The sequence below is a fragment of the Misgurnus anguillicaudatus genome, chromosome 24 (assembly GCF_027580225.2).
Source record: "Misgurnus anguillicaudatus chromosome 24, ASM2758022v2, whole genome shotgun sequence".
Classification (NCBI taxonomy): Eukaryota; Metazoa; Chordata; class Actinopteri; order Cypriniformes; family Cobitidae; genus Misgurnus; species Misgurnus anguillicaudatus.
This window is the reverse complement of record NC_073360.2, coordinates 21,505,964-21,532,388: the sequence shown is the minus strand read 5'-3', so window position 1 is coordinate 21,532,388 and position 26,425 is coordinate 21,505,964. Positions and strand designations below refer to the sequence as shown.

At 39.3% G+C, this 26,425-nt stretch overlaps 1 protein-coding gene across 2 annotated transcripts; it reads right to left on the bottom strand.

Moving 5' to 3' along the window:
* Positions 1 to 384: 384 nt before the first annotated feature.
* Positions 385 to 25,909, bottom strand: smtnl (smoothelin, like). 2 transcript variants are annotated; one of them, XM_055196561.2, is made up of 10 exons: positions 25,776 to 25,909; positions 24,866 to 25,493; positions 6,502 to 6,583; positions 6,162 to 6,419; positions 6,028 to 6,090; positions 5,842 to 5,905; positions 4,690 to 4,833; positions 4,313 to 4,436; positions 1,929 to 2,080; positions 385 to 799 (listed from the first exon to the last, which is right to left on the bottom strand). In XM_055196561.2, the coding sequence occupies exons 2-10, from the start codon at positions 25,352 to 25,354 to the stop codon at positions 673 to 675; spliced, it is 1,503 nt and encodes a 500-aa protein (XP_055052536.1). In that variant the 5' UTR covers positions 25,355 to 25,493; positions 25,776 to 25,909; the 3' UTR covers positions 385 to 672. The 2 variants fall into 2 exon arrangements, with proteins under 2 accessions (XP_055052536.1, XP_055052537.1); XM_055196562.2 differs by lacking the exon at positions 25,776 to 25,909 and adding an exon at positions 25,605 to 25,628.
* Positions 25,910 to 26,425: the final 516 nt, after the last annotated feature.

Below are 26,425 nucleotides of genomic sequence, written 5' to 3'. Positions count from 1 at the left end.
AAAGGAGAACGTATAACTGTACGTCACGCTCTCTGGTGATGTGTGGCCACTGCTGAGGGTGCACCTTTATTTAAAATTACAGCATTTCAAGGTAACACGTATCCAGTGCCTATTGTACGGGAACACACAAAGTTATACACACTTGTGCACCTGTGTATTTTAAGCTTTGGCAAATCTACAGACACAACATGAAGGACATCAAGAAACCTGTAACAAATGGCATTCACGCTGAAAAGTGGAACCATGCTTTTGTGACACTAGTAAAATGGCTAACAATTATAAAAATGTGCCAATCTATGTGAGAACAAAATATATCATGTACCTTTACCTCCTGTACATTTTTATATATCTCTGCCTTTCATTGTTAAATGCATAATCCACTAATAGACTTATATATCTTTATTTCTGCAGTCTATAAAATGGCTCCATAATCCACTTCCTTCAAGTTGTTTTGTCTCACAATTTAAAAAACAAAGAGTGTGCCATACATAAAGCCATGTCAGTCTTACACAATTGTATAAATAGCTGATGCCAAAAGCAATCACAGAAGCGACTAACATTGGTTCCTATGGACTTTTTGCAACCCCAAACCATTGCTACTGTATAAGAGTTCAATTGTGTCCACCAGGGGACAGTGCAGCATTGTCAACCGGGGCTGAAGTGACCGTGATCTTATTCAAACTTGCGCAAGTGGTTGTATAGCGATTGGACGTAGGTGAAAACACACATAGGGTCTGGCTTTCTGCCCATCACCATCATGTCCTCCACTTCAATGAGCCTATCACAGCCAGCTTTCTTCCTGTAAAGAGAGACCAGAGAGAAATTAACTGGATGCATATAAATGTATATATATATACGTATAGATCATGTTCATGGTCCAGTTTTAAACGTAAGTGGATATTTCAAGTTGTGGGAATTGGGGCATATGAGGACTAAGTCCCATGACATCATCTTGCAGAAGGTCCAAGGAACCGGTTGAGGGTAAGGGGAGTTTTCTTCACACTCAGCACTGATTTGTTGGCATGCTATTCTGGTTTAAAGTGAGGATTACTGACATCCTACCCTCAAATCTATCGGAAACTAAGTAACTTTATCTCGCATGTTTTTGTGTAAGGTGATGAGATGCACAACTGCTCGATGATTTGTGAGAACTTAGTCATAAAGTTCAGCAGGTCACTTTAAGTTGTTCACATATCATCTGTCCAATCTGTTCTTATTAAAAGACTTTAAATAATTTATTAGCTCCTTTAAAGGATTTGTCCCTACTGTTATTATTCCCTTGGGTCCGACGGTCATCTCAAACCCATATGCGGTTATGTTCTCAGTGGAACAGGGTTGTTTACGCAGCGACCACAACTGACAAGCTCCAAAAGTACAAAAACAATTTTCATGTAAACACAACAGAGATGCCATGTAACCTCTGTGCTATATTCCAAGTCATCTGCTTTTTCCTTTTCGATTAAGTGTGACGGCGTGATCACCATAAACAGTCATTGTTAGGACCTACACTTATACTCTTACCTTAAATGGGTTATGTTTATGATGCTGTCTTTCTTTTTGAAGCTTGACAGTGTGATCACCTTAAACGGTCACTGTAAGGAACAACGCTGATCATCTTTCCTTAAATGGGTTATGTTTATGGTGCTGTTTACCTTTTATAAGGCTTGACATTGCTTTGATCACCTTAAACGGTCATTGTAAAGGAAAAGAGCTTAGGGAAGATTTATCAAACGTTTTTCTTTGTCTGTTCAATGGAAAATTATTACCCTATAGGTATGATGACATGAGGGCAATAAGGTAACAACATTAATTTGCATGAACTGTTCCATTAACACCCAGTACAGTAGTTGTACTACTCAACTTTTAACAGTTAAGACAATATAAACTGTGTTGCCATTGACACAGAATATCCTATTGCAATGACTTACTCTGCGGTGCTGAATGCCAACTCGAAGTTATGTTTGCGTTCAACAGGAGAAAGTGCGTTGTAGTCAAACTCTGTGGGAAAGAATGAATGGACCAGGGCACAGAATGCCATCCCGTCACTCCAACTGGCTGAGAAGTTTTGAATGTCGATGTTCTGCGGATTGAGAAGAGACAGAGGGTATTATATTTTGTAACATACTGATGTTCCCACCTCTATCTTAAAGTTAAAATGAAATCTCATGTACTTCAGTAATACGTATTGCTGGTCATATTGTTTATGAAAGTATTTAAAAATACTTCTGGGAACCAGAAATCCTCTCCAACCTTTTCTGTTTTTTCCTTCAGATTTTGGTTCCCAGAATGCTTTGCACGAGGCTGTTATTTTAGTTTTATTCTGTAAAGATAAAGACTTCTTAATGTTTAATGTTCATTTAACTTTAAACAAACTGTTGCCAGAAAATAACATACATTTAAATCTACTGGCAAACAGCTGCCAGTAATACTGTAATTTCTGTTTCACATTATTACAGAGATTCACCCCAAAATTTTAATTCTGTCATCCTTTACTCCCCCTTGTTTTGTTCCAAACTTGTATTCATTTCTTTATTCTGTTGAACACAAAGAAGATATTGACTTCCATAGTAGGAAAACTAATACTATGGAAGTCAGTGGGTACGGTCAAAGTGGGTGTGCTTGACATCATTTATCAAAATATCTTCTTTTGTGTTCAATATAATGTATACAATTTTTGGGTGAACTATTCCTTTAAAGGCGACATATCACAAAAATCTGACTTTTTTATGTTTAAGTGCTATTATTGGATCCCCAGTGCTTCTATCAACCTAGAAAATGTGAAAAAGATTAACCCAGTAACTTAGTTTTGGTAAACCATTCTCTGAAAGCACGTGAAAAATAGGTCATTGTAATTTGGCTTCCCTTGTGATGTCATAAGGGGATCTTATTCTAATTATACCACCCCTTAATAGTGCAGAGAGAATAATTGACAGCCCAACTTTCAGTTTCTATTTACACAAACAACCATTCTAGCGATCAGTATTTGCATTACATTAGCTCATTTGCATTTAAAAAGACACACCCAAAAACGGCACATTTTGCTCACAACTATAAAGGAAAGCAATTTTAAAATGAAATAATGGTATTTGGAGCTAAAACTTTACATATGTATACTCTGGGGAAACCAAAGATTCATTTTACATCTTAAAAAAAGTCTTGTGAAATGTCGCATTTAAAGGGGGAATAAGTAGGATTTACCCCCATCTAGTGGTGAAATTGTATTTTGCATTCAAACGAATAGTGCTCTCTAGCACCTCGCCTTTCCAAATGCGTGTTGCAACTACGGTAACCGTTATGTAATCACTGATCTCCTTGTCCGTTGCAGCTGGTTTACGTGTTCTGAATGGAAACGCGTTGGTAGGCTAGTGCTTTTTGTCCCTCTCTGCTATTATAGTTTATCAATACGGCGGAACGACATGGAAGCCTCCTTGCACTTACCCGTCCAATGTAAGAAAACAGAAGACATTATAAGCTTACAAAGAAAAGTCAGATCACTGGCAGAGGTCATTTGACACCAACGAGGACTTATTTATAAATAAAGACATTGATTTTGATTAATAAAACACTTAAAACCCTATACTGTCCCTTTAAGGTTTCTCACGTTACTGCTGCAAAATGTGTTTTGAATGATGTTGCCTTAACAAATAATGGATTTAAAATAGATTTTAGACAGGCACAGAACATAGTATGGCAATGCACAAACCAACAAAGTTCAAATCTTGACATATTTTTTGCTTCCTTCCTTATTTTTCCACTGCTTTTTTGTAGTAAGAACAGATGGGGAATGTTTTATTGCTATCTGGCTCTTATCATCATCATCAGCTGAATCTCTCTCAACACCTCATCATTTATCACTGTTCACTCCTCATCCATAGCTGACAAATGAAAGCATGTCTGGGTCACTCACGGAAATCGTCATGCGTGTTGTGAGCTAGCAGCTCTGGTTCTCATGTTTACATAGCGTCACTCTTAATTCTGACTCAGCCTTGACCATTACATTACCATCCCTGAGCCACATGGAATGATTGCAAAGCTGCACTAGAGCCGAGTATAAATCCAGCTTAACTTAAACCATATACTGTTCATATGAGTTAATAACTTGTTAATAACGGTGCAAGTTAAAGCCAATCAACAGAATAACACTTTGTAATGCAGCTAATCTTAAAACAACATTATAGCCCAGTGAAGCATGGTAATGGTTTGTGGATCTTTCATAGTCTTATTGCGCTGGCCGGGTCTGTTTGCTATGTGAAGATTGTGTCATTTCACTTTTTGCTGCTGTCCTTAGCTCTAAGATATCTGAATTTTTTACCTGATATCCAATGGTCTTGGACCTGCACCACTCCAGGAGGATTTGCTTGATACTGCTGGCACTGGAGACTCCAAAACTCTGAGAGCGTTTTAGCTTTGGTTTGGAATCCACAGGCTTGGGTCGACTGAGATGGGAAAGATCAAAGTAGGATGGAATTAGAAATTCAGGTTTTAATGGATATGCAAGTGTAGATTAGAAGACACAATGGGGCTTATAATACTACAAGTAAAAATTCTTCTATTTCACTATATTACCAGCATTTAAGTGTACTTAAAACTACATTTGTTGTTCTATTTCCAGGTTTGAATTTACAAATTTGCAATGCTGTCTCTGATTTTTTTTAACCCCACTGCATTTAGATCAGAAGATCCCATTACTTGTTGTTCTCAGTGTCCAGCCTCTCAAAAATGGATCTGCGTGCTTGGGCTCCAAGGCTTCGAGGTAGAGTTTGGGACCTGAAAAGCTCCCGTCTGCGATCAATGCCTTTACCAAAGGATAAATCTCCTGGCATATCCACATTCCTGATACACAGGGATAAAAAGGGCAGATGAACATTTCCTGTGATGCATGATTGCCCCATATAGCAGTATACTGTGGTATTGCTGATAAAGGATTAGTCAATTTTCTTAAAAAAAAATGCAGATAATTTACTCACCACCATGTCATCCAAAATGCCGATGTCCCTCTCCGCTCAGTCGAGAAGAAACTATGCTTCCCGAGGAAAACATTCCAGGATTTCTCACATCCTAATGAACTTTAATGAACCCCAACACTTAACAGTTTTAATGCAGTTTAAAATTGCAGTTTCAAAGGACTCTAAATGATCCCAAATGAGGCATAAGAGTCCCATCTAGCGAAACGATTGCCATTTTTGGCAAGAAAAATAAAAAATATGCACTTTTAAACCACAACTTCTTGTCATCCACCGGTCGTGTGATGCGCCTCACGTCATACGTCATCACGTCAAGAGGTCACGGATGACGTATGAGAAACTACGCCCCAGTGTTTACAAGTGTGGAGAAAGAGGACCGTTCCAACGTTGTTGTATGTCGAATGATACTAATTAATGGGTTTGTGTCAGTTTATTGTTTAAAATGGTCCGCAGATGTGCGTTTCATATATATAACACGTGACCTTTCGACGTCATTACACAAATTACGTGAGGTCGCGCTGGCGGAAGATGATAAGTTGTGGTTTAAAAATGCATATTTTTTATTTTTCTTGCCAAAAATGACAATGGTTTCGCTAGATAAGTCCCTTATGCCTCGTTTGAGATCATTTAAAGTCCTTTGAAACTGCAATTTTAAACTGCATTAAAACTGTTAAGTGTTGGGGTCCATTAAAGTCCATTAAAATGAGAAAAATCCTGAAATGTTTTTCTAAAAAAATATAATTTCTTCTCGACTGAACAAAGAAAGACATCAACATTTTAGATGACATGGTGGTGAGTAAATTATCTGGATTTTTTAAAAGAAAGTGGACCAACCCTTTAAGACACTCAGTAGTAGAATATTGACTAATTGACTCACCTGTCTGAATTGTGTGAGTAAAGCCCAGAGTAGGTCACTGACTTTGCTTGTGCAGATGTTTTCTCTTTGAATGACACACCAGACATAACATGAAGTAAAGCAAAAACAATAAGACAGACAGTATGATATAAACCTGTCTTGAGTATATGAGTCACAAAATAAAGTTTGAAATAAAACCGGTCTTACCAGTAAGCCGTGGAGATCCCATAGTCCTTGCAGGAGTTGGAGCCCATGTTTTCACAGATGATGCTGTAACCAAACAAACAGTTAAAACAGCACATTAAAACTGATTTGTGTGTCTACAGGCTCACGTCTCATACCTGCATTAACAGGCGACTCAAGTTGTGGCTGTTTGCCTCTGGTGAGCGGCTGACTGTTTGTTAGTGAATCTGTTATAGTGGAGGGAGTTGCTTGCATCGGGCTACCGGGTGACTCTGGACTCTTCATTACTGCAGAATCGGCTACTTTGGTAGTTGCCGTGATGGGCAGGTGCGGCATTGCCATAGATACAGGTGCTGTGTGTTCTTGTGACACACCATTAGGTGCTGAGTTTCCTCTTAAAGGCACATTGGAGTTTTCTGATAAAATAAAAGGAGGTTAGTAGGGTTCATGTTTAAATGAATATCCAATAATTCATTCAAAAGGAATCATGACAAATACCTGCTGAAGGCAAATGTCCATTCTCCAATCCTTGAGTAATGGGTGCTGGATCCACTTCAATAGGTTCATCTCGCTCAGTGCTCTGGTAAAGAGAAACAGCAATTATTCATTTGCTTACAACATTAAAACAAATCCAAATAAGGCAATGGTTTCCAGGCTTATTTAACTAATGCCTTTGCTCTGTGTGACGTTTATTTTCCTATCCTGCTTTAACAGCTTCCTCTCTGCTCATCACCTGTTGCAGTGACAATAACAAACCAAAACAGCTGACAGCAGCTTCTCTTGGCTATGTCTCACAGTTGACGGACACAAACATTAAATGGTTATTAAAACATATTTCTTAAAAAAATTATTTCAAAGCAACTATTCAGTGTCAACTATTTAAGTGCTGTGTTAGTGTTAAAGGAATAGTTCACTAGAAAGTAAAATTTCTGTCATTTCTTGACATGCCACCTTTAAATCCTGTAAACGAACACATTATTTTCAATCTGTTTTTTTACATATGCATATGGCTTTAGAAACCGTTTCACATACATTAGTGATGGTTTAGCAGTGCTATGGCATTTTTGTCCTATGACCCTAACCCCTATAAACTGTCCTGTGATCACTTGACAAACATGACTCGATGGTTAGTGAATAAAGGCAAAATTTTCAGTTTTTGGTAAATTATTCCTTAAAGGAATAGTCTACTCATTTTCAATATTAAAATATGTTATTACCCCAACCAAGAACTGTTGACACATCCCTCCATCATCTGTGCGCGCGCACGCAAGCGCCGGAGCGCGCCGCGACGCTTCGACAGCATTTAGCTTAGCCCCATTCATTCAATGGTACCATTTAGAGATAAAGTTAGAAGTGACCAAACACATCAACGTTTTTCCTATTTAAGACGAGTAGTTATACGAGCAAGTTTGGTGGTACAAAATAAAACGTAGCGCTTTTCTAAGCGGATTTAAAAAAGGAACTATACTGTATGGCGTAATAGCACTTATGGGAGTACTTTGACTCGGCGCAGTAACACCCTCCCTCTCCCATTATGAGAGTGAGAAGGGGAGCGGACTTTTCAGGCGAGTCGAAGTACTCCCAAAAGTGCTATTACGCCATAAAATATAGTTCATCTTTTAAATCCACTTAGAAAAGCACTACGTTTTATTTTGTACCACCAAACTTGCTCGTATAACTACTCGTCTTAAATAGGAAAAACGTTGATGTGTTTGGTCACTTCTAACTTTATCTCTTAATGGTACAATTGAATGAATGGGGCTAAGCTAAATGCTATCGAAGCGTTGCAGCGCGCTCCAGCGCTTACGTGCACGCACACAGATGATAGAGGGATGTATCAACAATTCTTAGTTAAGGTAATAACATATTTTAATATTGAAAATGAGTAGACTATTCCTTTAAGTACGGGTAACACAGCCAGCTGGTTGTTAACACAGATTATAAAACGGCTCGTTCTGGTTCTTCATTCTGATTGGTTGAAACGCGTTCTAAGCCGTGATAAAATACCCCGGTAACCCCACGGTTCAGACCGCTTTACAGAAGTATCACTGCGCCAATGTTGCTACATACTGATCTATGAAAATAAACACCTCAGTCTTTAATCATATTTTTAATTTTTCTACATTTGCACAATTATGGCGATATCCAGATAAATGTCAATAAATATTGTTGAGTCATTTCATCAATAAAGAGAAAACGTTCTCTGAGTTGTTTTTGTCTTAAATTGATATTTCTGCTATTATCCACTCGATGGCAATCTTACCCAACTTAAACACAGACGCATTCACTCGACACAACAGCGTTGTGGTGGATTTAGCGTGACGTGTAAGTTTTGATGGCTGAATCTGATCTCTTACAAAAGTTTGATGGAATTATCTCCGCTTTTAGCTGAGAGGTGATAACTGATAAGAGAACAAATGAAGGTAGGATGAAAAGTTTTTTTTTGTTGTTGTTGTTTGAAATCGGATGGTCTGTTCTTTCATTTGATATTTAATGTTTATTTAAAGAAGATAATTTTTCTGTAAGGCATTAAACTAAAACTGGGTGGCAACTTAAAGGAATAGTCTACTCATTTTCAATATTAAAGTATGTTGTTGCCTTGGCTGGGAGCTGTTGGGTCGTCCCTCTGTCATCTGTGTGTGTGCACGTGGGCGCTGGAGCGCGTTGCGACGCTGTGGTGGCGTTTGGCTTGGCCCCATTCATTCAATGGTACCATTTAGAGATAAAGTTAGAAGTGACCAAACACATCAACGTTTTTCCTATTTAAGACGAGTAGTTATACGAGCAAGTTTGGTGGTACAAAATAAAACATAGCGCTTTTCTAAGCGGATTTAAAAGAGTAACTATATTTTATGGCGTAATAGCACTTTTGGGAGTAGTTCGACTCGGCGCAGTAACACCCTCCCTCTCCCATTATGAGAGTGAGAAGGGGAGCAGACTTTTCAGGCGAGTCGAAGTACTCCCAAAAGTGCTATTACGCCATAAAATATAGTTACTCTTTTAAATCCGCTTAGAAAAGCGCTATGTTTTATTTTGTACCACCAAACTTGCTCGTATAACTACTCGTCTTAAATAGGAAAAACGTTGATGTGTTTGGTCACTTCTAACTTTATCTCTAAATGGTACCATTGAATGAATGGGGCTAAGCTAAATGCTATCGTAGCGTCGCAGCGCGCTCCAGTGCTTACGTGCACACACACAGATGACAGAGGGATGATTCAACAGTTCTTAGTTAAGGTAATAACATATTTTAATATTGAAAATGAGTAGACTATTCCTTTAAAAAAAAAACGCTGACGGGGAAAGAGTTCAGCATGCTTCCAAGCATATTTGATCATCACTTCAACAGTTGCACGATATAAATGTTAATGTATATTTTAGATGAATGTTGATATATAAAAATAAACACCACAGTCTTAAATTATATTTTCATTGTGTCTTTGCTGAGTCTGTGTTGGTTGTGAACTGCACTCTGTTGCAGCCACTCTTGATTCTGAGGAACTACTTTGTTTGGCGGAAAAGTCATATTTGTACTAATATAATTACAACTTATTTGTGTTTTATTTTATGAAATCCTGCTATGTATATGAAGTAACCGTTTTATAAAAGCAATAAGTCCCGCGAAGCAGTGGGGTTACAGTGCATTTTATAACAGCTAAGGGGGTTAGCTGTTATAAAATGCACTGGTAACCCACTGATTCTTGGGGCTTATTGCTTTAATAAACCCTGACAGGGTGATCAAGATCCCAATGCTTTATGTCAAGATGAGTTCAAACAAGTTCAAAGTTCAAACAAGACAAACATGCATTTAGTTTAATAATTTCTAAATAAAAATAAATAAATAAATAAATAAATTTATTTATTTATAATAGCTTATGTTTAATTTGATTTATTTTAAGCTTTAAATTGCACCTGTCAAAATGGCAGTACTTGGATGAGTCCGTGTTATTAGTTTCAGGTAGTTGTTATCTGGGAATGACTAATCTTGGAATGTCGCTACTGGCCAATCAGAATCAAGCATTCTAGAGCGCTGTGAAATATTTAAGTATTATATAAAGAGTTTGGTTCCAAAAAATTAGAAACTTTTTTAATTTTTCAAAATTCTCATCTTTTTACTGTGCTTTCCGATTTAATTCACATGCATTCTGTTTTGATTTAAACCATCATAACAAAAAATACAGCTAAGTAGCACAATAAAAACATGATAACATAATAATAAACATGTTTTGACCAAAAAAAAGGAACCAAACTCTTCATATGTCCTCAAATGGTTAAAGGTCACTAAAATGTTTTTGTCAGGCAGTATGGTTCCACAAAGAACTATCAGCATACGTCTCTTAAGTGCACAAAAATGGGGAACAAAATTTTTATAAATGTGCCCAGTATCATCCATGCTATATGTTGCCTCTGAAAAAAGTAAGTATTCCTGTAGCTCAATATTAGCAGTGCAAACATTAGTCGGTTCGATCCCAGGAAACACACAAACAGGTACTAATAAAATATACTGTTTTGGATAAAAGCATCTGCCTAATCTGTAAATGTAAATGTAATCTCTTATAAAGACACTGTACACTGTAAAAGCTTAATTGGGATCCTGTTTTGGTTAAGCACCCACGCCAGGATAAGGAACACAAGACAACTGATGTGATTATCCAATAAACTTTGATCAGAAAGATGAAAGAGCCTGACATTCCACAGTGGCTCCAAATGAGTTCCTCAGGAGGGCACATTCGGACAATGAGTGATGTAATCTAATCAAAGAGTCCTGATACAATCTGACTGATGGCTTTACTATCAGACTCACTATGGGGTCTTGTAATGTTTGAAGGAGACTAAAACCCCCTTCACACAGCACTTTGGTCCCAGAAAATTTCTGTAAATTGTCATAGGCTTCTGTGCAAACACAAACACGTCCTGTAAATGTTCTGGGATTGCTCCCGTAAAGGAGACCTAGTAACATTGCCGTAACATTTACAGAACACATCCTGTGTGAAGAGCCAAAAACAATGCCGTAAGGGGTTTGCCCAAGACGTTTATGGTTCAGCTCATTGACAAAGGGATTTAAACACAGATCAACATTCAAGAGCTCTTCGCTATCCGCTCTGAAGCTGAGATCATTCACCAGCATGACCGAACAGCTCATCACACGCTTCTTAATGATCTTCTCATAAACCAAAATGCATGTGCGAGGTTTCTCAAGAGAGAATTAGCTAACTTCTGAAAACCTACCAATGCACGCACAGATTTGGGAAAATCTTTGGCAGTGTGAATGAACCAAAAATCAAATGACCCCGTAAAAATTCCGAAGCTGTGGGTCATTAATATAGATATGGTTGCTTTGCTGGACTATTTTAATCTTTAATAGCCACTCTTGCTCACTCTTCTGCGTGACCTATATACAAGAACGCATGACGCGGACCACCTTGCAAAAACAGACTGATGATGATAGGAAGATATGCATGTTGCAATAGCTGGCTGATTTAGTAGACGGTTTGAATTACTTACATCAGCGTGATTCAGATTATTAGATTCAGATTTATCATGTAGGAGCGATTTATGAAGTTACCATTCTTTGTTAACTTGGTAAAGCCAATTTTTATGTGCATTTAGTTGTTAATTTGTGACCCTGTCTCAATCTAATTATGAGATTAGGAGCATCGACGTTTGATTTCAATCTTCGCCTTAGTCAATATTAAAGATATCAAGGGTATATTTCACAAAATGTTCTTTACATTATGTCACGATTTCAAGAAGAACCACAAAAAAATGACCATAGCTAGGTTTGCACAGGGAGGGTCAGATTTGGACCCATGTAGTTCAATACATTTAGACACCAACCATTAAATAGTTTTAAGGATACATATGTTTGGAATTAAGCTGCCAAAAGAATGACGGTGCATGTTTAACTATCTCAAGAGCTGTCATCATCTGTTACCCAGCAGCCCATCTATTGGATTTAAAAAGCTCCTTTGTTCAAGTGGCCTGGCACATGCAAATACATGCTAATATGTACAGGCGCATACACCACTATTGAGTTATCTAAACAAAATGTCCTTTGAGGTAAAGCCTATAAGGAAGTGTTTACCCTTTTGTTGAGGTTATATGTGCAGGCATGCACGTTTATGAGCGCAAATACAAGCGTGCAAATCAGGGAAACACTGCTAAGTTTAATACAGTGTGCAATTTTACAAGAGTACAAACATCCTGAGATGCAAAGCGTTATTAAACTGCTGAGGAAAACAGCAGGTGACATCACATCAAAAGAATGCTAAAGGGGCGTGCATATGGGAGAAGTTAGCCGTGAGCAGCTGTCTGTCCTACGGAAAACAGGAGATAGGGAAACATGAAATGCACCCCAGCCGTGAAATGCATCCAACATTTGATTTGTTGGCTGAACACACAGGTTGTCAGCTCAGTCCAATCTTAAAGCTGTAGCACTTTATGGTGCTGTACTATGTCATGTGCCTGTCCTCAAGGGGATATCTGGAGACACGTGGCCATGCAAGAATGCAGAACCACCATCAAGTCAATTTCTCTGTCGGCTTTGTCTTCAAAAGCTTTTTTTAATCCGTCATTCAGTTTGCATTTGAAATTCCTGCCAAAATGCATTGGTGCAGGAAAGTGGTCACCTACTGCACGGTCCACATGCGAAATTAAGAGGTGTAGTGGGAACCCAACCACACCCATCTCTTATTTTCAGTGAACTGCATGCACACTCACACACTTACATCAGTTACATGTTTTTCTTCCAGGAACAACTAATTATTTAACCCAGAGATGGCGTCATTGCATTACCAGAGTAGTGCAATAAAACGAGTGGTGAAATTCAAAATGTTAAAAAGCCACATGGAAGTTTTCCAGCCACACAAAACCAGGACAGTGCATCCCTTTGTCTTCACAATGGGTCACCCGTCTACTGTACGTGCTGTCCCTCCACAACTGAGGACGTGGAAAACAATGCAACTCCTGTGGAGAGCACCGTTGTCTCCCAGACTAGACAAAATAGATACCTAATATGGAAACCCTTCAGAGACAATTTAAACACTCTTACAGGTGAAGAGGAGACAAGAAATGGCTTTGAGGAGTCTTTAGTCCTACATCAACAAAAGGCGTACATAAACCGAATACCGTCAAATGTGGTTACCATGTACACTCCATTATGTACTGAATGTACAGACAATGAATGAAGCCTTTCATGTCTGAATGTCTCATGTTTGGCCTCCACAGCTAAATGAAGAATTTCCCAGCGAGCCTGACTGAGCAATGCTGGGGTGCAAAAAAAGAAGAAAATCACAAGGTACTATTGTATATAATCTTGATAGTGAGGGAAAACAAAAATGCAGTGAAAAATAAAAGCAAAATGTGGCGGCCCGTGCATTGTTTATGCATGGGAAAATGTGAGTTGTATGTTCAGAAGATGAATGCCGGTTTTGATGAAACACTATTGTGTGTGTGTGTGGTTTGAACCATTTTTGAAAGGATATATTTTTGCCTCTCGATGACATTTGAGATTCTTGGACCGCTGTGGTGCCGTGGGGGATGGAATGGAACATAAACAACAATAGAGAGTTCGGTGGGCTAATTCCAGCCTCTGTCATTCAAATCCCACTGATAGGCAGCTCTTACAAGGCCTTTCTGGTATTAATAAACCATGCTGATAGGGCTATTTATATTTATATACAAAATACAAATAGCTAGGCCCAGTTTAGGAGCTGGAAGCTTTTGATCTTTTGGGAAAGCAGAAAGAGCGTGAGACCTTTTTCATCCATAAAAAAGAGACAAATTGACCTGTTACTAAAGTGAAATGCTTGTCCCACAATGTGATTTAAGGGTTGTTTTTCCTTTTTTGCCAGTATTGAAAAGTCTGCACTGCAGAGATGGATGGTTTTTAAATCGGAGATCTGTAATTTCCTCCGCAAATGCATGGTGAATGTGGCCCAAACACCTGTTTTTCAATGCACACAAAGCCTGCAATTTCTTTCAAATGGAAGGAAAACCTGTGTCGGGAGAGACACAGTGGGAGTCTTTTGAACGTTCACATGTTGGAGACCTGACTACAAGCATTCCTGATGATCCCTCAGGAAGCTGGTTGTGCTTCAGTTCAATTCCACACCCACATACATGCAAAATCATAGATCTGCATTGTACAAAATGTGCAGTTATTAACGTAAACTGAACTTTTTAAAGCTGTCATCAATAAGACACAACCTGGAACTTCATAGGATCTAAAATAATGGTTCAAGCATTCTTAAAAGGTTAGTTCACAATTTTATCATAAATCACTTACCCCTGTGTCGTTCTAAACCACCAAGTTTATTGTCTTCAGAACACATTTTTTTATATTTTTGACGAAAACCAGGAGGCTTGTGACTGTCCCATAGACTTCAGTATTCTTTCCCCAAAAAAGAATAAAAGGCATAGCCAAAAAGGTCCATGTTCCTAGCCTGGGAAAATTCAGACAACTTCCGGCAAATTTAGATTTGCTCTGCAAGTAGTCTGGCAAAGAGGCCATTCAAGCCCATTTCTAATCGGTCGAAATCGCGGCACCAATCAGAAACGTTGGGGCGGGCTTTACACAATGACGACAGCGCAGCGACGGTCAAGCAGATTTTATTCATTACAAAGATGGATGCCGCCGTGGAACATCACTCGTTCAAATCAGCTATCCCGTCTGTTTAAGCGATTTAAACTTTCTTTTCTTTAAAGCCCGAGAAAAGAACAACACTCAAAGCCTTCATATCTAAAAAAGATTCAATATCTAATCTTGGTCTGTTTTACCGCCTGGATTCGGCAAAAATCTGATATAGCTCTGCATACGTCATTTCCTTCATCGCTCTGGTTGGTTTTAGGTCTATCCAATTGCGCCCAGAGGCATTTGAGTGACGTCCGTTGGTGACGCCCCTTTGGAAATAATTTGTCTATGAAGCTTTGCCAGACCATAACTCAGTTACTAATGGTCTGATTTTAACCAGGCTACCATGTTCCATCAGTAGTTCAATAATAATATTATGAAGCGACGAGAACACTTGTGTGTGCAAGGAAAACAAAACAAACTATTTTATTCAAAAATTTGATCATTCAGTGCGCGTTCACGAGCAGACTACGGCGCATGCTGCTGACGTCACCTGCTGCAGCCTTTACCAGTGTAAAGACACAGATTACGCTGGCAAGTAATTTGTGCATTTATACGGGCTATTTAAGTATTGTTTACAATGTTTGCATAATGGCTTAAATAAAAAAAATACAAACGTTGGTAACTACGTCAGCAGGTGACGTCAGCATCATGCGCCGCAGTCCGCTCGCTTCATAATATTATTATTGAACTACTGATGGAACATGGGCCTTTTTGGCGATGCCTTTCATTCTTTTCTGGGAAAATAACTGTGACAGAAGCCTACAGATTTTCGTCAAAAATATCTAAAAATGTGTTCTGAAGACATTTGGAAAATTTGTGGTTTAGAATGACACAGAGGATTTATGATAAAATTTTAATTTCGGGGTGAACTATCCCTTTAAACCTCTGAGTGTATGGGGTCTGTATAATTAACACCAATAATGCAAATCTACCTGTATAATGTAACATACACACATAAAGACCTTGTGATGGCCTGGGATCTGATCCTTGAAGGTGTAATGAACTGCATTTTTTATATACACTCACCTAAAGGATTATTAGGAACACCTGTTCAATTTCTCATTAATGCAATTATCTAATCAACCAATCACATGGCAGTTGCTTCAAAGCATTTAGGGGTGTAGTCCTGGACAAGGCAATCTCCTGAACTCCAAACTGAATGTCAGAATGAGAAAGAAAGATGATTTAAGCAATTTTGAGCGTGGCATGGTAGTTGGTGCCAGACTGGCCGGTCTAATCTGCTCAGTTACTGGGATTTTCACGCACAACCATTTCTAGGGTTTACAAAGAATGTTGTGAAAAGGGAAAAACATCCAGTATGCGGCAGTCCTGTGGGCGAAAATGCCTTGTTGATGCTCGAGGTCAGAGGAGAATGGGCCGACTGATTCAAGCTGATAGAAGAGCAACTTTGACTGAAATAACCACTCGTTACAACTGAGGTATGCAGCAAAGCATTTGTGAAGCCACAACACGCACAACCTTGAGGCGGATGGGCTACAACAGCAGAAGACCCCACCGGGTACCACTCATCTCCACTACAAATAGGAAAAGAGGCTACACGAGCTTACAAAAATTGGACAGTTGAAGACTGGAAAAATATTCCCTGGTCTGATGAGTCTCGATTTCTGTTGAGACATTCAGATGGTAGAGTCAGAATTTGGCGTAAACAGAATTAGAACATGGATCCATCATGCCTTGTTACCACTGTGCAGGCTGGTGGTGGTGGTGTAATGGTGTGGGGGATGTTTTCTTGGCACACTTTAGGCCCCTTAGTGCCAATTGGGCATCGTTTAAATACTACGGCCTACCAGAGCATTGTTTCTGACCATGTCCATCCCTTTATGACCACCATGTATTCATCCTCTGATGGTTACTTCCAGCAAAATAATGCATCATGTCACAAAGTTTGAATAATTTCAAATTGGTTTCTTGAACATGACAATGAGTTCACTGTACTAAAATGGTCCCCACAGTCATCAGATCTCAACCCAATAGAGCATCTTTTGCGCTTCGTGCCCTGGATGTCAACTGCAAGATGCTATCCTATCAATATGGGCTAACATTTCTAAAGAATGCTTACAGCACCTTGTTGAATCAATGCCATGTAGAATTAAGGCAGTTCTGAAGGCGAAAGGGGGTCAAACACAGTATTAGTATGGTGTTCCTAATAATCCTTTAGGTGAGTGTATATTATAGGTCCACTTATAATGTTGGTAAGATTTTTACATCAAAAAGCATAATATTCAGTTCATTTCTATCCTGTTTTCCTATCCTGTTTGAATAAAACCAGTTGTTTCGATATAAGTGTATTGATACGTCACCTTTTGGTTTACAACCTCATACTAACAGCAGGATGTTACACTATAGTTGGGCTGGACGGTACAAAAGGTACACGGTACAAATGCTGGGTTGTTTTATCTCATGGTTAGGCAAAATATGGACAAACCCAACCACTGGTTTAAATTAACCTAGAAAATGTCCATATTACAGCCAACAATGCAATAACCAAGCACAAGTTAATTTAAACCCAACAGTTGAGGCATATCTCTGTTGAGTCGGATTGTAAGAAAGAAACACAAAGAAAGATCAACATGAATGAATCCCGAGCCGGAGGAGGAGTTTATTATTAAAAGAGGTGTGACACCGTGGTGTGGACATGGTATTGGTTTTGGGTTTCTATATATATATTTAACTATATAATTATAACATAGAATATACTGTTACTGTAAAAATAATATAAGGCATACCATGAAACAGGTTTTTTTAGACATACCACCCACCCCTACACAATCCTATACATTATATCTATGAAGAAATGCATATGTCTAAATGAATTACCGCAGCAATTCCTAGAACCACTTCAGACTAAAACTACGTGACCATGCAACCGTCTTCAGCATGATTTGCTGCGGCATGAGTAATGACCTGTAGCCCAAAGGGACACCTTATATCTACAGCCCCACCTGCACACTGAGAATACAGACCTGGGCAATGGTCAAACGTACCGCCCCAGGCCATAAAACCACAGGCTTGACCGTTCCAGGACTTCACAGCAGTTTCCACCCAATATTTAAAAGCTTAGCCTTGGTTTAGCCATTCTCACCGCCAGCTGAGATATCCTTGTACCTTGCTCCAGTCACAAACACATGGGCAAACTAACACAAGTGGTAATACGACTCCGTGCATAGTAGACAGGGCAAGGCTTTAAGCGCAGATACCCGAAAGGACTGCACTAGACAGTTCACAAAGCCGGAATTCCTCACCTGACCTCTACCAGTCCCTGTACCGGTGAATAGGCATTCCTTTTAGGCGGGACAATGTTTCCTGAAGGGCAGTGAGGTCATCCCGTACACAGGGAATTATTAACCTGTAACCACGGAGATGAAAATACATGGCATTGTCTGGAAGTAATTAGGAGAGCCAGGGGCATCATGGGAGCGGCTGGATGCCTTTCCTTAGCTCCTCGATCCGTTCCTTCTTTCCCACCCTCCCTCACACATTCTCTCACTCCTTTGCTTTCTCACCATCACTCTTTATTCACTCTCTCTTCTGCACTCCACTGTATTAATAGCCCTGCAAAGGTTTTTGTTGTACTCCTTCTCCCCTGCCAGGAATCCGTGCTGGACATAGGAGAAGATTAAACGATCTGTTCCATTGTGAGAACTCTGGCGTACGGCCAGCGCTGACCTACAAATGTTAAACATATCTCACACAAATACACGTACACATGTTCAAAACATGTTCAAGTGAGCACCTTTGACCCTGCAGATACAACCAGGCAGGGTTGCCTTGACATATATATGCCTTTAAGCCTTGTGATGCATGCTTGACTAGCTGGCAGACAAACCAAATCCAGATAACTTACATCAAAACTGAATTGAAATCTGTGCATGTTAGATAACAGATAACAGACGTGCAAATCTTATCTTTTGCCCTTACCAGAAAACGCACAGCTCGCACACATATACACATGCTCCGGCAGAAATTAAAGTGTCTGACTTTTACAATACAGCACCATATTGAGGCACAGTCGAGTGACAGATAACCCACTGACCCTCAGACCATTTATCCACATCAGCAATAATGAAGGGCAAAGTCTCCTTTCTCCTCAGGGGCTTAGGTGGCGAACGTGTGATGAGACCATGCTACACAGGTGTGGTTCCCAGTCATGCACCTGTCCACTGTGAGCAAATATTGAAAACGTCCAAAGGGGCCCAGGAGTGCTACGTCTACGCCAAATCCCAATAGAGAAGGACAGGGGGAGGGTTTCCTGGGTGTTCTTAAAATGCCAACTCACCCCATGTACTTCAAATGAGGCAGAATGTCGACACAATGGTCTATTGAAACCGCAGAAATGCTGTGGTAATTGGCAACAGCGGCACAGGACTCCTCCGCAGAGAAGGGGCGGAGCAAAGGCATTCTGCTGTTCTCCTGAACTCTGAAAGATGAACATAAGATGCTCCCAGTAGAAAACTGGGATAACGGGAAAGCGGAAAGCATTTTACTTGAGAAACCATATAACTGTGAAGATTTGTTTTATAGCTATGCGTACGTAAAGTGTAAGGGTTTTGTACATTTAGGTAAACATTGAGGCATATAATATTAAACACAGGGTTCCCACACCTTAGTTTACTTCAAATTCAAGGACCTTTCAAGGACTTTCCAGGTCCAATACTCTCAAATTCAAGGACTAAATGTGGGGACACATTTCAAGTGAGAGGAAGGTTACATTGTGTTACCTTTAAAGATACATTGTTACCGTTCCCTTTCGAGGGAACTCGCGCTGCGTCACTGCGGTGACACTTTAGGGACGCCTCTAGGTGTAAGTGCGCCTGAATGTGTATATCAAATTCAACCAATGGTGAGGCTTAATGACAAAGAAAGGGTGACGCGGGAGCCAGGAAGTATATCGCTATCTAAAATATTGCCAAAGACGGTGTTACAGGGACGCAGGAAGTATGGCAAGGGAGACGCAGCGTCTCATTCCCTTCTCAGGGAACAACAGTTACAAACGTAACCCGAGACGTTTTCAATTGCCAAACACAACTATGCAAAAAATCATTTTGGTATGAATCAACATTCGCATACAGAATATATAAGCATTTAAAGCGAACAGTTTAGCATGTGTGCTTAAAAAGTCTAGATATTTTTATGATATTATCCTACACTACACAGGAAATATGTTTTTTTTTCCAGAAAACTTCTTGCATAAACTATAGTTTCAAGCACTTTCAATGACCTGTATCTATAGATGTATATTTTCAAAAACTTCCCAGGGCCTTACATTTTCCCCCTCAGATTCACAAAGTTTCAAGGACTTCAAGGACCGGTGGGAACCTTGCAAAAATTAACCATGGTTTTATTATATACTATAAAAAATGCTGCGTTGGGTCAAAAAGGGACGAACCCAACCCATTGGGTTGTAATTTAACCTACTGTATATATGATGGGTTGTTTTAACCCAAAATGCTGGGTTGTTTTACCACATTGTTTGGTTAAATATAAACATTCTCTGCATTAATTTAACACAACGGCTAGGACTGACGCTTTTTGATCCAATGCTGCATTTCTGTAGAATGTATCAAAAGTATATTAACCAAGTTTTTGGTGTTTTGAAAAAGTTACATTTATGGGGAAGTTTCCCAGACATGACTTAAGCCGTAAGCCCAGACAAACTTAAATGTTGGTGTTGTCTTGATCAGAAACAACTGACATATCTTAAAGAGCACATATTACAATTTTACATTGTTTTTGGTGTGTAAGTGTGTATTAGTACATGTTAACGATATGCAAAAGGTACAAACACCAAAGTAAACGATGACCTGAGTTATCGTCTGCAACGTAAATCTTTCAAACATGGTAAGGAGTGTCACATTTCCGGCTGACGTCAGAGGTATTCAGGCCAATCACAACGTACAGATTAGCCAGCCAATCAGGGACACAGCGTTTTTCAAATAAATGAGTTTTGTACAAAATCAGTGTGTTTCAGGAAGAGAGTGAGCTACAAAAATGTACGATATGTGGAAAATAATGTGTTTTTTGAACCATAAACCACGCGAACACATTGTATTGTACCAAATACAGGAAATAAAGTTTTTAGCAATGAAATAGGTGCACTTTAATATATCTATATATCAGTGCGAGTGTTGTGTCTCAAGATGCACACCAGTAATGTTTATTTATAAATTATGCTTTTAAAAATGACTTAGTCCTGGCTCAAATTTATCCCAGTCCGGGAAAACTCTGAAAAATTATGAAACAGATATAGCCACCCGGTTGTTATTATACAGTGTGACAGGGGCGCCGCTAGCAATTTTGGGCCCTATGAAAGAATAGGGGGTCAGGCCCCCACCATACCCATTTCCCACCGAACATACAATCCAACATACTGTAGCTATTCAAAATCTTTGTCTGTAATTTAATAATACAGAACTATTTATTTTGCTATTGTTATGACCACAATTATCAGTATTTATAGACACCTACAATGTCTGCAGCTAAGATAATTTATTGTCCAATGTAAATTTAATTGAAAAATACAGTACATTAATCGAATATTCAGAGAAAATGCAACGTTCTTAAATTAAAGATTAATGTGACCATGCCTGTGAAAACCCAGCTGAAGTATTTCTTTGTGATTTAATGTTTTCCACATAAATTCATCCTACATAATGTAAAGAACATTTTGTGAAAATATAAACTTGATATCTTTAATATTGACTGAGTAATGTCATGTCAGCGATTAAAATCATAGTGAAATTAATGCTTGTAATTAAACTGTGATGCTTTTTATTTCACAATAAGATTTGAGACTTTAGTCTGATTTTCACATGCAGTCTCCGTGACATACTTGAGCTGTTACACACACCAATAACATTGTAACATTTAAAAATGGCTAACAACAACAATGCATCTTTTCTATACAGTTACCTTATGCCTCAAAAATGGGTCAAAAATGCCTGACCAAAGCCTGTATTATAATTATTAGCATTATTTATAAGGTAAAGAACAAGTTTCACACACCAGCAGCTTCAGTAAAGCAAAAATAACGACAGATCATTAAAACTGTGAATTTGAGAAAACAGCTATACTGTTATTAAATGATTCAGACTGTTTTTTTAATCAATGGGGCTCTAAAATGAAATGAATGACAACTATAGCAGATTACAACATAGATTTCCATTGATTTCTTAAACCTGTTGTTGCAAGGTCAGAAGCTTTAATATACATAACTGGACTAGTTTAGCCTTGCATTTCAGTTTGATCACAATCAACTCGATTCACGACTGCATAAAAATCCTTCTTTGGCATATTGCGTTGCAAAACACGTGTGTAACCGATCGCATTTCTAGTTTGTTAATTAGCTTATACGGGCTACGTTAATTAAAACAGCTTATAAGGGCTGACTTCGCATTAGAATCATAACATAAAACAGGGAACGTAAATCACCTTGTTTATTTTTAAACTGAGGTGAACAGAGCGAAGACTTTACAGTGGAAAGAAAACTGCATTGTATTGCTCCAGCGTCACATTGTGTAAACTGCATTTATAGTAAGGAAGTGCACATATGCATATATCATAGCAAATAGCAGTAAACACACACACCTTGCTCTCTTGTGAAGTTCACGCGCACTGTGAGACCGTGGATTGAAGAAGGCGCTAACACGCAGAGTAAAGACGGGGGCGGAGCTAAGAGGGCTCAGCTCAAGGGGGTTGCGTTTACGGCGCAGTCCTTGGCTGGGGCCCTCAAAAGTTCATGGGCCCTTAGAATCGTCCTAACTTTTCCCCCCTTTACGGCGCCCCTGCAGTGTGATCAGGAACCAACGCAAAGCGGATTTAGACCTTCCGCAAGGAAACATTCAAATGTCACGACCACACTATTTGGTTTAATCGTTTGTAAATACAATGTCATATATGTTATTAAAATACATATTTATATTTAATTTTTGTGTAATATTAAACTGTACCTGTCAAAACAATTTGCAGCATCCGGGTTACCGTGTGTTATTAGTTTTGAACAGTTGTTTCTGTGAATAAAAAACCTGCACATTTTGCGACTGGCCAACATCAAACATTCCAATGAGCCGTGTAATAAAGTGTGTTATCTACAGATTTGTCTGTATGTGTGTGTGTGTGTGTGTGTGTGTGTGTGCTGTCACAGTGGTTCTAGCTTCACAAAGCTTACTCAAAAGTAACTAAATTAAATCTTCTCCATATAGTATAGCAGTGCAAACATCATGGGTTTGAACCTAGATAAAAATATCTACCTTGTAAAGCACTGCAAGCCACTTTGAATAAAAGCATCTGCCAAATGCATACATGTAAGTATAATAATATTATTAGAAATCCAATAAAATGTGCCACTCTGTGACTTTAAATACCTGTGGTACTAATGAGACTGACTGTTATAAGAGGGGCAGAGTGTAGATCTACAAAGAAAGAAACACACTATATAAAAGCATCTGCCACAGTGTTTCGTGTAAGACGGAATGAAAGTCCACTTGAGACTTTAAGAGATTAACAAACAGCGTCACAGATACAGTGGCGGCAGTCTGAGATTGAACACACGGATAAACTGTGACTTCTCAGGAACAGAAAGTACTGCAGACTTAGGGAATCAGAGACATGGAGCTGGAAGGAAGATAAAGTCTGAGACTCATGATATCTGCAGGTGCTCACAGCCCAGCCACATGGAGACAAGCCAACACAGTCTCTCTCTCTTTCTCCCTTCAGGCTGTGAAGCAGAGGGAGTGCTTTACAGACCTGCCACAACAGTCTCTAAATGCTTTACAATCCCAGAATCCAGCTCTCTCTCTCTCATTATGTGGTTGACAGGTGTGGATGTGGCAGAGAAGATAACAGCCTTGTGTTACCTGTGTTTACTGACTCTCACTCACAGTCAAAGTTAACTGCACTCCCAGCTATCCAAATTATGATGGCTTAAAATACATTTAGAGAACACACATACTGACAAAATGCGTTTGAAAGTCGCTTTGAATAAAAGTATCTGCCGAATGCAAAATGTAGATGTAATAGATAGCACATTTAAACATGACACATCAATAAAACGTTATATTGTGCAGTGCACATTCAAGTATGTTTCTGTGAAGAAATATAAGACAGGCAAGACGTAAAGTCATGAGTAATAACAGCAGAAGTTAAGTTTATCCGAGTTTTACTTCTACTACAGACAGCAGCTGTTAAAGACTGACAGGTTGAACTGCTCAGGACAACAGACATAATCTCAAAGCTGTAGCTTAGCTCTTATTGGCTTTATTGAGCCATTATTAGCCATACTGTTGAAAAACTGCACCATGCACATAGTATACATATCCAGATTTAGTTATCAATAAATAGTAATCAATAAAGACACGAGCAATTTAATTAAAACCCGTTAATTGGCGCTGTCCCGTGAGCGGGACACCTACGTTTATTTCAATATTTTCTATCTATCACAACAAACTATATATTGTTAGAAAGGTCTAAGAATGTAGTTTTCATATTTCAAAACCTTTTAGCAGTAATAATAATGCAGTAACTGTAATTTATTCATTTGTGACACAAGTATGCAGCAAACCTCAAAGCAAACCAGCACAAACCTCAGTTTTTTGACAATTTGATGTATTAAAAATTATACTATATTGCATTATTATTTATTACAAATAAATGTAAACTGCTTTAAAAAAATTAATATTTTCACCTCTAGACACTTCCCTAAAAAACGTTGAAGTGTCTTCTTTAAAACAAAAAATTACCAAAATTAAAACCAAAATTAGGCTTCTAGACCAAAAAAAAAAAAAAAGCCAGAGTTATATTAATTTAAAGGTGTATATCACCTTTTCACCAACCCCCCACTCAAAAAGGGCTGCGCCAGTTAAAGGGTTAAATTTGGCAGACGAACATATTAAACTAATATTAAAGGACCTAATCGCTTCTGTAGTTTACCATAAAAACCATTAACGTCATCCCACAGCCATAAAACACAGTGTGTGTGCAGGAAGCCTGGCAGTGATGTCTTCACAAAAACATTTAGTGGGTCTGTATATATGTTTCAGGGTTTTACTCCTCTTTATGTCTAAATATTTGTCTTTCAAACATAGCCCCTCTCACCCCATCACATCACGCCGTTCCTGGAAGTACAGAATGACCTCACTCCAAGTCATGCTTCACCTTCCACACATTCTCACATTTCACGCACACACATTACAGCGGCTCGGCATTACTCACATTAGTTTTTCCGGTGACTGCAAAGGTGGCTCTGCTGGAGAAGCGCGTGGCGGTGGGGCTGGAGGCAGATCCGCTCGCCGAACCCGTCAGGGCGGTCACGCTGGGGGCCGCAGAGCCGTTCGGAGAGGTCGGAGACTGATGCCCTGCTGTGCTGCTGTTAGTTGGTGGCGGTGCAGATCCTCCAGCAAGAAGGGGGCTTCTGTCACAGACCGAACCGGTCAGCATCTCTACCTGTCGGGTCAGGGCCTCCAACTGGCCCCTGAGCTGCCGATTCTCCTGCTGCAATTGGGCCACGGCTTGCCCGAGAGGTCCGCTCATATGAATGGCCTCCTCCAGCCTCCGCTCAATGCCCAGCTTGAAAGCGCTGACGTCCACGTGGATCTCACGCACGGCATCCCGCAATGTGGTTTCGTAGCGGGCCAAAGCAGCACACACCGTCTCTCCATCCGGAGAACCCTCGGCCACCGACGCCAGAGGACCCGCGTCCATCTCCACCTTGAGCCCAGGTACTAACACCTTCCCTGTGTGTTTCCTTACCCAAATGGGGTCTCGGACTACGTTATCCCTCTTTTTGAAATCGTTTACAATCCCAGATCCATAGAAATCCAGTGGGATTAAGCATAAAGACCTGTTGAAGTAAGACTCAGTCATGTATTAAAAACAGAAATGTATTTAGAGAAATGTAATGAGATTTATGCTTAAACAAAGAAATTCAATTCAATACAATTCAACCACACACCTTCATACCCACTTTCTTGTTTTTGGCATAAACCTCACAAACTTCTCTAAAAATATGCCTGGCCCTGGTTTGAATATTGTTAACTGTCTTTAAAAGCTCAACTAACATAAAAAGAAGAGTAGATGCCCCTCACCACCTTTTTAAAAAAAGCAATACTGTATGTTTACAGACCTGTTAAGCTGTGATTCAGAACGAGTCTTTCAATATTTCCCAGCTGTGTTGCAGCTTCACCCGGCGTGCCGATTAAAAGTACAGATCTCACAGTCACGTAAAACTCCTACAACTTCTGCAGTCCGGGGGAGGGAACAGAGAGAGAGAGAGGGAGGGAACAAAGGAGAAAAAAGGAGGAGAGATAGAGCTCCATTTACCCCAGCTCACCCGCCTGCACTTCACTGTATTTGTATTAATCTCCACTTTCACAACAGTGCTCTGTCTCTGCTCTCGCTCACTCATTCAGCCTCAGCTTTTTTCTGACAGATAAAGGCCAGCGCTTGTGTTACTCTAGCTCAAGCAGATCACAGACCGTCTTGCAGCCTTACTGCTGCTGTCATGTCCTATATCACAGACGAACAGACACACATTTTGCTTCCCCTTTTTTAAATCCACCTGTTTGCATTGTAAAACTAAAAAGCTAAAACTCATTCTCATGTTTACAATCAATCCCTTTAATCATTAAAAAGAATTCAGGTTCTTCCTAAAAGGTCAATGTCTTTCTATCATGATCAATCAGTCTATAGACAATGAAACAGACGACTGATTAGATTTTAACAGCGTACTGTTTAGAGTAAAAAGAAGGACATAATGGACTTAAAGGAAGTAGG

Bases quoted from the DNA above. Each gene is read 5' to 3' on its own strand.
- smtnl (XM_055196561.2), bottom strand. From the start codon at position 25,354: ATGGACGCGGGTCCTCTGGCGTCGGTGGCCGAGGGTTCTCCGGATGGA. The intron at 2,081-4,312 runs GTAAAAAATTCA...CTCAATCCGCAG, and splicing joins CCAAGACCATTGGATATCAG to AACATCGACATTCAAAACTT. The intron at 800-1,928 runs GTAAGTCATTGC...CTCTCTTTACAG, and splicing joins TTGGCATTCAGCACCGCAGA to GAAGAAAGCTGGCTGTGATA.